Here is a 14,505-nt window from a genome sequence, read left to right on the forward strand (position 1 = left end):
CACTGGTAACAGTTTGTTTCAGCTGAAATACAGAATAGGCCTCCTGGGTACTAATGGCTATTAAAGACCTGAAGTTACTTTTTTGCAAATTAACATTCATGTTTTGCCCAAATTCCTGCCTTTCACTTACCTAAAATTTAGTTTCTAGTTATGGTGTCAAAAACATTGTCCTTCCACACTTTGCAAAATATCTGTTTAGTGTTTCTGATGAAGAAGAAAGATAATGTTTCCTTCCCCTCAGTAACCATCTAAATTATTCTTCTCAGCCACTTTTTAGCTTTCCTGATAGTTACTTTCAATTACTAACTATAACATTGCATTTTAATGAATGCTGGGGAATTCTTTTACATAGCTGCCCTCTTAAATCTTAGATAAACCATGTTCACTTACAAGGACAAATGTTCTGTCACGTGAAGGGCCAGGAGTAGCTGAGTTACAGCTCAGGAGTAGCTGAGTTTCAGCTCAGTCCAGGAGAAGAGAAGCAGCAGTGCATCCATGTCCCTCTTGTGACACCTTTGTGGTTAAGAGGCTCCTCTGGCCTTCATGGCCACACTCACTGCTTCCCTCCTGTGATCCCTGCTTTGGACAGCAGCTGGACCAAACCTCTCCACCTCCAGTCATTGCTTGGCCAGTTCATGCCCTGTTTCTCAACTGTTTTGGGGGTGGAAGTTATTTTGCCTTGGTTCATCACTTTACCATAAAAAATAAGGTGTTTTTGGCAAAGAGGAGTTATTTTTAGGCAAAGAACCAGCAGTGAATTTGGCATACACCCTCTGCAATACACACTCAGCAGAAAAGGGTCGCAGTAAATGCAACATCATAACCAGTAACGCAGTGTGGCTGTGAGGCATGTATAAGGAGGCAGAGAAAGAAGGCTGCTCGTGTTCAGGATGCAGGAATGCTAATTTCAGCTTCACCCTGAGTTTTGTGTGACTGAAGCAGAAATTTTTCATTGGCTTGGAATGCTTGATTTGCACCATTTTCTATTGTGTTATTACACCCAGTGGCTCTAACTGAGGCCTGATTGAAAACAAATGATCATGCTCAGTCTATTCTTTATTAGAAGGAAATATACATGGAGTGAAAATTATAGTGAGAGGAAGTGGGCTCAAGAAAGCAAAGATGTATTAAAGAGATGAAATATAAGCCAGGGGAAGTAAGATAATCATATTTGTGATGGACTGAGTGAAAAAAAAAGAAAGAAAAAGGAATGTGAAAAGCTAGATGCTGTTGACTTTGTGCAGTTGCATACCGGTTATACCATGAAATACTGGCTTGTCATCATTCTCTTCTTTATTTCATATTAAAGTAAATAGTAAAGCTATTCACTTGAGAGTAGCTTTGTCACAAATTCAAGTTGCTCCAGGCACCAATTTATACACTGGCCTTTTACACACAGTCTTTTTTACTTTCTGTTTGTACAGGGTACAAGTTGGAGCAAGATGTGGATGTCTTTCCTGTTTTTCCTGTTAAAAAGCATGTGTCCCCAGGTTAGCTCATCACCTGGGATCATTATGGGCTTTTAAGATCAGGAAATGAGGCACACTTAGGACTAAATTTTTGTTGCTGTCTATTTTGAATAGCTTAATTTTTAAATGCAAAGTAAATAGAATAAGGGCAGACGGTAAGTAAGGCCCTAGGCTAAAAATACTATTCAGGACAAAGGCCTGAATAAACCAATGTATCTCATTATATGTCATTTCCTGAAGACTTCTGAGATATGAGAATCTCTAATTTTCTCAAATTGTTGGATTTGAAGTTGTAATAAATTGCCAGAAAATTACATGTAAAGATGTTAAAAGATAAGGTGGCTACACCTAGGCAGAGGTGTAGGGAAAGAAGAATCTGTTTCCTCCTAATTTAGTCTCATAAAACATCCTTTTGCCTTTTTTGTGAACATGAAGTAATAACAATGAACATATTTAATTTAATTAGGTAAGTTAAATCAATTAGATAAATTAAATCAATTGCATTAGTTCAATTAGATTGACACAGTCCACTTGCTCCGTATTTACATATTCCATGAAATGAAGTATTACCAATTCAGAAACACCTAATTTATTTCTTTTTGATCTGGCCAGGAATTTAACTTTATTTACTGTCAGACAGATCTCTTCAGCTGAAACATCACCTTAGGACCTGGATCAGTGGCTGTTCATTGATCTCCAGCTTCCATGCAAGCTAAAGTTGGGTGACAGACATTCCTTGGCAGAAAAACTGATGTAAGGAATTATCTATTCCTGCTCTCACTTAGCTCTCAGCTGTGCTTGTGTGACCACCAGTGTGGCCAGCCTGTAAACTGGGTGATTAAAATGCCTCCACCAAGATGAATCAAGCAGAATCAAGGTACCACAGGGGTATAAAGCAGCTCTTGTGACACCTGAATCTTGGTTTACACCTCAGGACATTTGGGTGAACTGTATGAAAAGTAAACCAGAATTGCTTTTACCTGGAAATAAATTGCATAGAACAAATGCCTATTGTAGGTACTGCAAGGAGAAAAAAAAAAGCAGAAAACTGGCAAATATTTTACAGTGAATGCACATCTTATTGAACTTGTTATGTGGCACCTACCTACTAAAAGTGAAGCTGTCAGCAGTTTGGGATCATAAGGGCTTTTCCCCCGCCCATTTTCAAAATGTGACTCTTCCATTCTAAAAATGTTGTCCTGTGAAATAAAAAAAAATTAAAAATTTAAAAAAATAGAAAAGAAGGTAAAAGCAACATTATTTCATTAAAGAAAACTAAGGAGTAATTTGAACTGTGTTCAAGAAGAGTGCAGTGTATGTGAGTCCTAGTGGGGTTTGTGGCTTCAGGGAAGTCAAATTGCACTGGGTGAGGATCTGGTAAAAGTGCCCATCTCCTTCCTAATCAGTATGTGCTGAATGCTGGTCAAAGGCAAAAATACACATAAACAGCTTGTGTCTCTTCTGTTGCATTTCACATATAATTTATTTTCATATTAACTTTCATGGGTTTATTGAATTATTTTTGCTTTCACTGAGAATACATCTGAGTAACAGTAACTGAAGAAGCAGGAATTTGAAACTTTTATCTGAAAAAAGATAAAATCTATTTTTTACTGACTATTATTTTCTCTAATGCACCACCACTGTAGATTAGTACATCACATGATGCTAAATTCAGCTTTTCCTAATCTGAGTATATCCTCAAATTCAATTTCAATTGCATCAGGAAAGCTATTATTATTATTATTATTACTATTATTACTACTACTACTACTCCTAGTACTCCTCAATACCTTGAGATGACACTTTTAAAATATACAGGCTGAGGGCAAATCACAGGGGAATATCAACCAAGACTAAAAAGGGCCTCAGTCAACACCAAGTCAAATGAGGTAAATAAATCCAAAGCAATGGGCTTTTCAGTACATTTAATTAATTTTAACAGGGGGACCAAGTCTGCCAATCAATTTGAATAGTATGTTTATCTTACATTTTGCACTGAGGATAAAACCAGAAGAATAGATGCTTTGTGCACAGAAGTCTTCAACATTCACAGAGGACTTGTGAAGACCTCAGGAAAATCTGGGATTTCCATTTCCCAGCTGCATTGTGGTTAATTTGCAGACACCTAATTAAGTCAAGGAGCCCCAAAGAGAAGAGATCAACCTCCACCTTGGAAGCAGCATCCTCCTTGGCTCCCTGCCTTCCCTATATTGTTCATCCACACTGAACCCATGCATGGGCCAGGCTAGTGACCAAACACACTTCCGAACTGTGTTATTTCAAACCCACTGTGTCCATGATTCTGTAAGCCACAGGCTACAGATTTTATTAGAGGCTTGTTCAATTACATCACACAAGCATGTATCTGTGTGTATTTATTACATATTTTCAAAAGAACGTGAGACAGATTTCACATTTCCTTCCATTCACTGAAGAAAAAGATGAAGGGAGAATGAACTGTTAGGAGGATAGCCATCTATGGCTTACTGCACTGTAAGATAAAAAGGCTGGACACAGCTGAGTGAAGTTTGTTCCCAGAATTCAAGCTCAATCTCCTAAAACATGGTTTTTGTACATGTAGCCTGCCTGATTATGTTTATACAGTCATCCTGTATCTGTAGTATCTGACACAGTATTAACATTTCTCTCTCTCCTGTTGTCTTTGTTTCTGGCTCTTAATAATCCAGATACATTCCTTGCTTCTCTCCAGTTTTCTGGCTTTGCTCTTTCTAACCAGAGATGAATAAATAATCAAATAGAAAAGCATTTCTGGAATTCGACTGTAGGGTCCATATCTAGATCTTGCACAATAAATAAAAGTAGTAAATTGATGAGAATGCTAAACCTCAACTGCAATAATAGAAGATGGCACTAATGCTACAAGCTATTATTGAAAAATGTTATTATCAATCTATATTTTCTTGGCATTTCTCCTTAGTAGATGGTAATTGCTCAACCTGAATACCAATTAATATCTGATAAGGCTACAGAGTCAGTGGCATGACAGTTAAAGCAGAATATATTCCCAAAATAATCCCATGTGTCATTATAAGACAAATAGGAAACAGATGTGGAAAGTGATTTGGTGTAGGAAGGATCTGATTTTTGACTGTATTCTTCTGGTTTATGTCACTGTAGCTCTACTGATATTGGTGTGTAGAAGGCAAGAACAAGCGGAGACCCAGGTCAACCTAAATCAGAGATGATCTACCCTTCTCTTAGTGTTTGTGGAATAAAACAGTTGAAATAAGAGGCCTGAGAGGGAAATCCCACAGCGTTTTCACATTTCAGTTAAAAAGCAATGAGCAGACACGTACTGTAAGTTTCTAAATTTATGGGTGAGTAATAATGACAATAAATACATCGCTGTTAAGTGCCAAATAAATGTATCATGGTTAGTCTGAGGCCCCAGGCAGGTCTGACAAACATGCTGTAGGAAGTCCAACCTGTCACAAACAGGGCAACTCGCCCAAACAGCTTTTTGGGTGCTGAAATCAACCCACCTCTATCTACAAACCCACAGAACATACAGGCAACAGAGGAATAAACTCTTTTCTACATACCACCTGCCATTTTAAAAGCCTAGGAAGCAATATCACTTGTGATAGGTATTTGATCACACTAGTCACTTGTCTGATTTGTGATAGGTATTTGATCACACTGGTCACATTTCCACCCAAATTTTATCAGTCTGCCTGGAGATAGCAGAGAACAAGGCTCTGCTCAGAGATTTAGGGGGTCTTTGGACAATGTGAGTGTGGCCTTCCTTTGTACAGTACAGACAAGAGCTATCAGATGGAAAGAATGCACACTGTTTTCAGAAAACTTGTGATCAGTTAGTAATTTTGCTGCTTCTTGGGTTTTGCAGTTAATTGAATACAAAGAATGGTACTGCAGTGAGTCAGCAAATGCCTGAGCCATAGACAGCAAAATCCCCTCTGTATTAAACAAATGCTCAATGCTGCAAAGTTTTATGAGGGCTATTACAGAATCAAGGACAGGAATTCATGACAAAGCAAGATTGCCAGGTGGGAGAAAAAGTTTCAAGAAATGCAAAAAGAAGGAAAAAAAAATCAAAGTAAGGCCTTTGTAACTCGGCAATTAGCGAAATTTATTGTCTAAACCCTTTCATTAGTTGCATTGGCATCCCAAAAGGATATTGCAATGCACTTCAAACCTTTTTTACAGATCCTTGTAGTTAAAACCTTGCTGTGGCATGTTTTATGGGTTATTAAACACTAAGTTTATATCTCATTGATGCTTCTTTATAATCCATAGTAAAACCACCGAAAATGAGAGTGTTTAGGTCTTGAAATTCCACAAACCCATAAAGACAACAACTGACTGCTGGCTCATGATATGACATGAATTGTTTCACCTAGTAAATGCCTTGTATCGAAGGAGATAATGCTTCTGGCTCCTTAAAACATATGTTTTCTGTAGCAGACAGTATGATAAATGGCAAGATTTAGCCAAAAAGCACTACAGTTCAGTCCTGGAAATGAAGGAAAAAATTGTTGTGATTCCCAACGATCTGCCACTTCCAGGCTCCAGAGACTCGCTTCCAAACGGCTGAAATCCTGAAACAATGTGTCATATCATGACACTGAGTGGTGACAAGACCTTGCTATCTGACTAGACATTTCACATCTTGTTATTGAATAGCTTCAGTCAGCCAGCAAGCCACAAAAACATTTTATATATATGTGTATATATATATATGTATATATGTATATACATGCTATATATACATAAACAACAACTCCATATCTATTTATACAAATATATATATATATTTATACCTAGTATGATAACCTCTTAAACATTTTTTCTTCTATGTCTGCCTATATCTAGACCATCCAGTACTGTCTGGAAAACTTAAATTAACTGTTATTGGTAAATATAGATTTTATTTCCCAGTTTAGTACTACTGCCTTGCAGGGGAACATGTGGCCAGTTGAGGAAGCACTAACCTACCATCCAAAGTCTGGACAGCACTGACTGTTGAATTTCAGGGAGATTTTTTTCCTGCAAATTTTCTGGCCGTTCTCACAGAAATCATCCCAGATCTGCAGAGCCTAATGCAGCAAAATCACTGCTGGTCAATAATGAATAAACACAGTGAAAGCAAATGATCTGAAGAGACTTTGTTGATGGACTGTGCACAGCTACTATGGAGTTAGTACTGGTTTAAATTATTAGGCATGGAATGACAACAGTGAAGCTCCCCAGCCATTCCAGCACAATGGAATGAACTCATATCCTTACTCTTGTAACCCCCAAACCATAAATAGAAAGGAGCACATCTCCAGGGTATCTTTCAGGGGCTAACTGATTTCCACAAGAAGCTGCTGAACAAAGAATGGTCCAGAAACGTGCAATGTGCCAAGAGCCTTAGGAACTATCACAATCTTTGTTTAATAAAAAAGGTGGAGTTGGTCATAGCTGTGAGAATTTTTGATGTTGACATCTCCCTTGCTATTTACACAGACTCAGTTGTGCTATGATTAAGTATTTTATAAAACAAACTGATCAAGAAAAAAACAAAAAGACAAACCCCAAAAGCAACACCCCTGACCCAAAACCTCGGAAAAAAATAGCTCCAAATGATTTCCAGAGTGCCTGGAGCATAACAATGCATCCATTGTGCATTGGAGGACTTTAAAGCCAGTGGCAATGTCTCTTAACTGAGTAAGAAGTCGCTGGCATGGAAATATTTTGTTCTCTGCATTGTTCAGTATTGGAAAGTTCAAAAGGCAAAGTTCCACTTCCCGCTCAAGGGAAAAACTTTCAGACTTGTTAAGGTTTGGATTTCTCCTCTCTACACAGAGGATTAGTTGAGGTGGCTGAATTTGCTGCCCTGGTCACAGCAGAAGGCTACAGGTCCCTCTGAAGGAGGAGTCAGAGCAGCTCAGAACTGCAGCTCCCAAGGGCAAGATCTTGTCATTGACCACAGAGGAAACTTCACATGAAGTTAGGTCTGAGCTAAGAATGCTTCTGAAATGAACACTGCAGAGGCAGCTGATTAGAGACACCTTAGAGACTTTTACAAACAGAAATTTGATAATTTTGCTCTCTTTGGTTTTTTTTTTCACCCCTTTTTTTTCTTTTTTTCTCCTGCCTTCCAATATATTAATACCAGTGAATTTTTGATTCACCTCTTGCCCATACAACTTTCTGTGCACACATTAAATTACTACATCAAGGCCATTTCAGAGAGCCTTTTAAGCAAATTTCACTCTGTGAGAATTGATTTATTTATGAAATTGATTTATTTATGAATTATGTTACTTTTCAAGAATAATTTTAAGTGAAACAACTGTGCAGGATATGGCTATGTTGTTATTGTTATTATATTTCCTATTTCACACTTAATCTATTGAGTCATGAAAACTGTTAAATATGAGGACTTTGGTTTCAGGTTTGGGAATCATGCTGTTACAGAACTTTTAATGAGAAACTTTTATTAAATTTATCCCCATGGAATGCTTTGTTTTTAAAAAAGTGCAAGTGCAAATAAATATAATGTGAGAAATTATGCAAAAAATACAAATATTAAAACAAATGTGAATGTTGAGGCAAGTGGTAACCATGAGGGAAATAGGTGAAAAGTGATTGAAATAATAATGCAACTGCTTTAAATCATTAATTATTAGAAGAAAAAAAAAAGAAAAAAGAAAAAAAGAAAAAAAAAAAAAGAAGTGCACACTGTGGGCTTCTGACTTTTAGTCTTAAGGCTCCATGTGCTATAGGGTTTTACCTGCAACATCTGGAGGACACTGGGGCCTGCAACACCTTTATTACATTTTGTTTTTCCAACCTGAGGCTTAACGGAATTGAATTATGAAAATCAGTTTTAAAATCCTATGGGAAATCACTCCAAGTGACAGATCTTTAGTGAAATGGTGTTCCCAAAGAAAGGACTCCAGCTTCTGTAGGACCTGGAACTGAAACTTTCTGGGATGGCTGTGCTGTCCTGTGCTAAAGGGCACAGAGAAGGAACTTTGTTGAGGACTATTTACCTGCAAAACTGATCATGAGCTATGAAGATCTGCCCAGCTCTCTGTGCCTCTCACAGGCAGTTTGCTCACTGCCTGATCACTCCAAGACCTCCCAAACACTCCCTGCATTAATCTGTGTCCTCTTCTTCAGACTCAAGAGATATTCTTTGCTCTATACTTGTAGATATTCACTGGCATTTTGGTGCCTGCAAATCTTACTTTTGAAATCAAAACAAAAGAACTGTTGTGATGATGAACAGCTCCATGCTTCATTTCTGTAGATTAACGAAAGAAAAACAGATTCCTGTTTCTTCTTTTATCCCTATACATCACTTCTACTGGAAAGTTCTCCTAGCTTCTGATCTTCAGAAGATGCCTTAAAATGCCTATTGATTTTAAGCCTAAGATGCTTAAAATTGTCTATTGACAATTCTGGAAAGCACAAGTTTTGAAAAACTGACTCCCTTGACTGAATTTGGACAACTCACCCTCTCAATAAGTGTCTTTCAGTCAATTATGAAACACCCCACATTACTTTGCTTTCTTCTGAAATTAAATCCATCAATATTTATTAATTTACCATACACCTTTGCAAAAAGGGGAATGTTTTTGTTCTATCTATCTATTTATCTATCTACCTAATTATCTATCTATCTATCTATCTATCTATCTATCTATCTATCTATCTATCTATCTATCTATCTATATTTCTATCTATCTAATTATAATCCAATTAATTTAATGAAAGGGAAAACAGCCAACTGGGCTGTTCAGGAACAGCTGGTTCAATCTATTCATTATTCCTAGCTCATGATCAGTAAGTGCTTCTGCTTCCGATTGGGAGAGAAACCAAGTGTCAATGTCAAATGGTGAAGACTTGTTCACACCTGAACATACCAGTCTGCATACTAATATTGGTATTTATATGAATAATAGCCACTTTCAAATCACTGTGCAACATATGTAAATAAAAGGGAGGGCAGGCACAGTCAAACCGAGCAGCTGTTCAAAAAAGATATGTGTGTTTGTGAACTTGCTTTTGCAATATTCCACAAACTAAATTCACCAGACATACCTGACTTTTATTCAACTGCTTTTTGGGTTTGGTTTTGTTTTTCCCTGATGATGTCATTTATCTATTTGCACCTATTTTAAATTTCTGCCTATTTTGGATAATGTGTTCTAATTCTACAGCAAATAAAGGAGCAGAGATGAGTTTCATTGTAGTGTCATTATACTATTTATTGCTTTAGAAATTCCTGCAAGTATAGAGTGATTGGAAAAAAGAAAACAACTCAAAACAAACCAAACACACAGTTAACATGAATGAGATGTTAACCTTGACTGATTAGTAAAGACACCAAAAATGTCATCCCAATGGCATAGCAGACACTAGATACCATCAAGGATATTGAATAATTCTCAGAGGACACTGTGAATTAGAATGCCTTTGTATTGCAACTTTCTGGGTTGTCAAGTGTAATACATCACCTAAGATGACTGTCTGGCTCATATAGGATGACCTCTGGAAATATAACCACCATACAATGACTGTCTGTTCTAGTCAAGTTGTTAAGTGGTCTGCCTATGTAAGAAATAAGATAAACAAACCTAAAACCAGTACACGCAATTGAACTACACAACCTAAAAGTATCCATTCTTTAAGTGTGCTTTTCCTTATCCCTAGCATATTTTCCATTAGAAACATTTGGAACAGATTCTAATTGCTTTAGCAGATTCTACTATTATGTTAAATAAATTATTGGGCTATACTCTATTACATGATTGTACAAGTTTTCTATGGTTATTTTTAGCATTCAAGACCACTTCTTTCCTCCTTTGTCTTCTGGATTTCCTGTATGTTATTAGACTGTGGTGAGGTCAGGCATCAGAGGAAATAACAGCAGTGCTGACTCCTAGACTCAATGTTTTATGAATTACTGAGCATCAGTGATGTAATGGCAATAAATCTAACCCAGCCTCAGTCTTGTGTCCTGCTGTAAATAAATGAAGTTAGCAAAGGTGTTATTTTATTCAAGAGCCTTCCTGATGAGAACAAAAATGTTTCCCCCAGGGGATTGTTTGTAAAATTGCTTCTGTAATTAGGGCACTGTTTAACAAGAGAAGGGTTCTCCAGTTTTCCTGGGGAACTTTCAGGTCTGAGTCAAGGATGTCTTATTTACAACACAAAACCAACTGCAAATTAGGGAAGCAACATACAGAAAGGACTTAGTCAAGTGGAGTTAACATATAAGCATATGGCCAAGATTTTCTAATTTCCCAAGTGATTTTGCACACTCACAAGTTGGGCACCCAATTTAAAACTTGCTCAAGGGCTCTGATTTTCAGCAAATACTTTCTTGGACAATTTAAAATTCTGATACTTGGAGCTGTTAGTCACTTCTGAAAATGAAGGCATATGTCTGCACTGCTTTTTATCCTATCTGCCTTTTAATTCCCAGGAAGAAGTCTCTAATATGAACACATGACCTAAATTAAAGGCTTCAAAAATCTGACTGTAAATGAGTGACAGAATAAGGAGGAAGCCTAGAAGAATACCATTAATTCTTTCTCCACAAAATAAGACCTTATGAGCATACTTTCAGAGAATTTGTGCCAGTAAAAAAGGGGCAGAGAAGTACATCACAGCAACTACTGCAATAACTATTAAGCTTTGGTTTTATCTCTAAGATACTGCAATTGATTTGCAGCATCTCATGCAGAGGTGCCTATGAAGTGTCAGAACTAGACCAGTGTTTGACACATACTCAGATTTTTTAAAAGACATAAACAAAGTCTGAAATACAGAAGCTGAAATTCTGAGCCTTTGGGCAATTTTGCTTTTCCTGAGGCAAAGCTTAGTTCTGAAATCTCTGCAATAAGCACTTCTCTTTCCTCTTTGTTCCCTCCACGTGCTTTCAGTGTTACAGCACCCAGACTTTCTGCAGCCTCATTTCATTTTTCTTCATTAGCAAGTAATAATATCGTCAAATTTTAATAACTGGTATTGCATTAGAGAACAATGCATTTGAAAAGGTAACTTCTCTTGTGCACATGGAGACATAACTAACAGTAGACATAATTATAACCTCTCTCTGTGACAAGTTGCAATTATTCCTCATGGCACTGTGTCTCAGAGCAATGCATTTCTCATACTGGTTGGGGGGGGTTTATTAAAAAAGTGAAGAATGTTTGATATTCTTTTCCCAGTGCAACAAAAACTTCACTGACACAGTAACAGATGGATTGAAGTGGTTTTGATTCAGGGTGACTGAAAAAAGTACATTAAAATTCACTTCTTTATTCACTATCTTTCCTGCTTTTCTAGCACCCAGGAGTCCCCAGAAGGGGAGAGACTCAGTGACACTGGCAAGAATATTTGATATACTCTATGTATGTATGTTCATAAATAGGACTGCACAGTGTCAGCAGGGACTAATCAGCATCCAACCAGGTAAACCAATTACTGATATTTGTATTCTTGAAGAAGAAACGCAGCCTTTCATTTAACAGAACTTTGGCTCCAAATCGTGGCACATTATATAGTATGGTGTAGTGTAGTACACAATAGTTTAGTATGGTTTAGTCCAGCATAATACAGACTGACTTTGTTGGTTAAAACAAACTGACAAACACATGAACTAGGGTTTTTTTGGGCTGTTTTTTTTGTTTGGTTGTTGGTTTGGTTTTTTTTTGTGTTGTTTGTTTTTTTTTTTTTTAACAAAGAAAGCTGGCATTCTGATTACTTCATTTTTCACCCCCTCCCCACCAGATCACTGACACGGTGAGGAGTGGTCGTGGTCATGAACTGAGTTATGCAAGGTCTGTGCTCTGCACAGGGTTAAGCACCATCACACTAAACACCACACACTGGTGCCATAGCAGATGTGCTGTGATCCCTGAGACTTTCATGGGTGTCTTCTCTGGCCCTGCTCCCAGAGCTGCAGCATGGAGCCCACTGAAGTCACAGCAAGATTCTCTTCAAATTCAGTGAACACCAGAGGAATCTTTCTCATATCCCTTGCCATGTTTACATGTTAACTCGAGGTCATGGCAAATCCTTCCAAATGAGTATGAATTAAAACACTTGTTCTCCATCACCATCAATTTAAAAGGTTTGAACTGATGAATATATGATTCCTAAACCTGCATCTGTACCACCACCCTTCTGCTTTTTGTCATCATTAACATAATGGCAATAAACACTGAGAAGAAAAACCATGTGTTCTTAATCCCTATCAATTATTTGTTCTACAATGGAAGTTTAATTTGCATTTATTTAGATAAATGGGAAATGTTTAACTGCATTTAGCTCTTCATCCTTGAAATGTATAATTACACACAAACACATATATCCACAAACAAAAATAATAAGACCTGAAATATTAATCGTCTCACCTGCTGTGCCAAATTACCCTTTTAATTTGCTATTCATGAGCAAAGGCACCTTTTGACAATGATCTGGGCTCTCTCCTCAGCAACGCCTGTGCAACCCCAGTGAAAGCCAACAGAACTAAAGAACAAAGTCAGCTTTGGAGATTATCAAGAAGAACAACTATCAGAATGATCCATATGTTTTCTGCATATCTACAACATAGGTATAACTTCTGAATGATTGGGTTGCTTCTTGCCATGGTTTTACAATAAGACCGTTTCCTTGCTCTGACTTAGCCCTGATCTGGAAATTTTGAATCTAATTGGTAGGCAAAAAACACATGCCTTGGTATTTATTTAATAAAATCTTCTCAGACCATCTGCAAGATAATGCTGCTCAGTTTTCTATCACCTTGGATGTAAACATTTCAACATTTCAACAGGAGAAGGTGTTTGTGCTGTTCGAGGCACCTTCTGAACTCTGCTAATCTTATCTTCTCTTTAGAGACAAAACTTTGTTTACTTCAGATTTGAACACTGATTACAGGCCCCTGAGAAATAGGAGACAGTTTTTGAAACTTTGTCAACCATAATTGGTTCCTGAAATGTAAGTCCCTTGAAGGGGAAGAACTCAGAGATATGGCCTTGTAGGAAAAGTGACCAAAAACCTGGAAGGTGCTGGAGATCCCTTGTAGGACAATCTCACAGGGCCAGAAAGGTCTGCTGGGGCCACACTGTTCATTTAGAGATACACAGAAAACATGTGGGAATGAAGTGCATCTTTCCCCTTTCCCCTCCTTTTGTATGAAGGCATTAAAATTAACACAAATGGAATTTGAAATATAATAGTCCAGATGTCTTCCTGTTGCAGGAGGTGTTAGCGGTAGCAGAGAAGTTAAATCACAAGATTGGCATTTTATTCTCATATCAATAACCAAGCATCTTCTTCCCCAAAAGCCATTTAGTCCAGGTCACTGTCCTCTCGTGTTTCAGTGTTTCTATTCTGCTAAAATAGACCAGAACAACTTGTGCACTTTATGCAAAACTGTGTTCATAGTTTCCTTCTGTATCTTTTCACAGAAAGCAATCCTAGAAACATTAGTGCAGAACATATTTAATAGATCAAATTCAAGGCCTTAGTGATTTTTTTTCTTTTTTAATGAATTATGTCAATGCCCGGTAACAGTCAGAAAAAGCAAATTTCTTGTACAGAGTTTTCAGGAATGAAATAAAGAACAAAACCAAAAGCGTCTTTATGCCTCTTTAACTTCATGCAGTACTGAAAATGCAGGAGTGCCATGCTTTTACAGTCCTCTAACTCAGAAAACATACCCATTGAAGGAAATAAGAAGAAAAGAAGAGTATTCTCAGGTTTTTTTTTTTTCCAAAATGAGAAACTGGCAGGCAGAAGGTTTAAAATAAAATAAAGGGATGTTCCTCCCATGTTGCAATTTGTAGGGCTTGGGATGCTGTGGATACTTAAAAGATATATGAGCTCAAGAAATGCCAGTACTAATTTATCAAAACCAAGTCACTGAAAAGCATTAAACACAGAGATTCCACCCCTGGTTCAGGAAATCCCTGAACAAGCAGTGCTGGAGCCTGGGAGACGATATCACTGCTGCCTGCTCGCTGCTCATTCTCCTCCTCTGACACTC

At 37.5% G+C, this 14,505-nt stretch overlaps 1 protein-coding gene across 4 annotated transcripts in view; it reads right to left on the reverse strand.

Annotated features, from left to right (window-relative positions):
* Positions 1 to 14,505, reverse strand: part of SEMA3A (semaphorin 3A) — a 322,318-nt gene that overhangs the window by 65,180 nt on the left and 242,633 nt on the right. For all 4 annotated transcript variants that reach the window (XM_030961129.1, XM_030961130.1, XM_030961132.1 and 1 more), the window contains one exon: positions 2,575 to 2,668. In XM_030961129.1, the coding sequence (XP_030816989.1) occupies positions 2,575 to 2,668 (94 nt within the window). The remainder of the gene's footprint in view (positions 1 to 2,574; positions 2,669 to 14,505) is intronic.

This window comes from Camarhynchus parvulus, chromosome 1A (assembly GCF_901933205.1).
Source record: "Camarhynchus parvulus chromosome 1A, STF_HiC, whole genome shotgun sequence".
NCBI classification, from domain to species: Eukaryota; Metazoa; Chordata; class Aves; order Passeriformes; family Thraupidae; genus Camarhynchus; species Camarhynchus parvulus.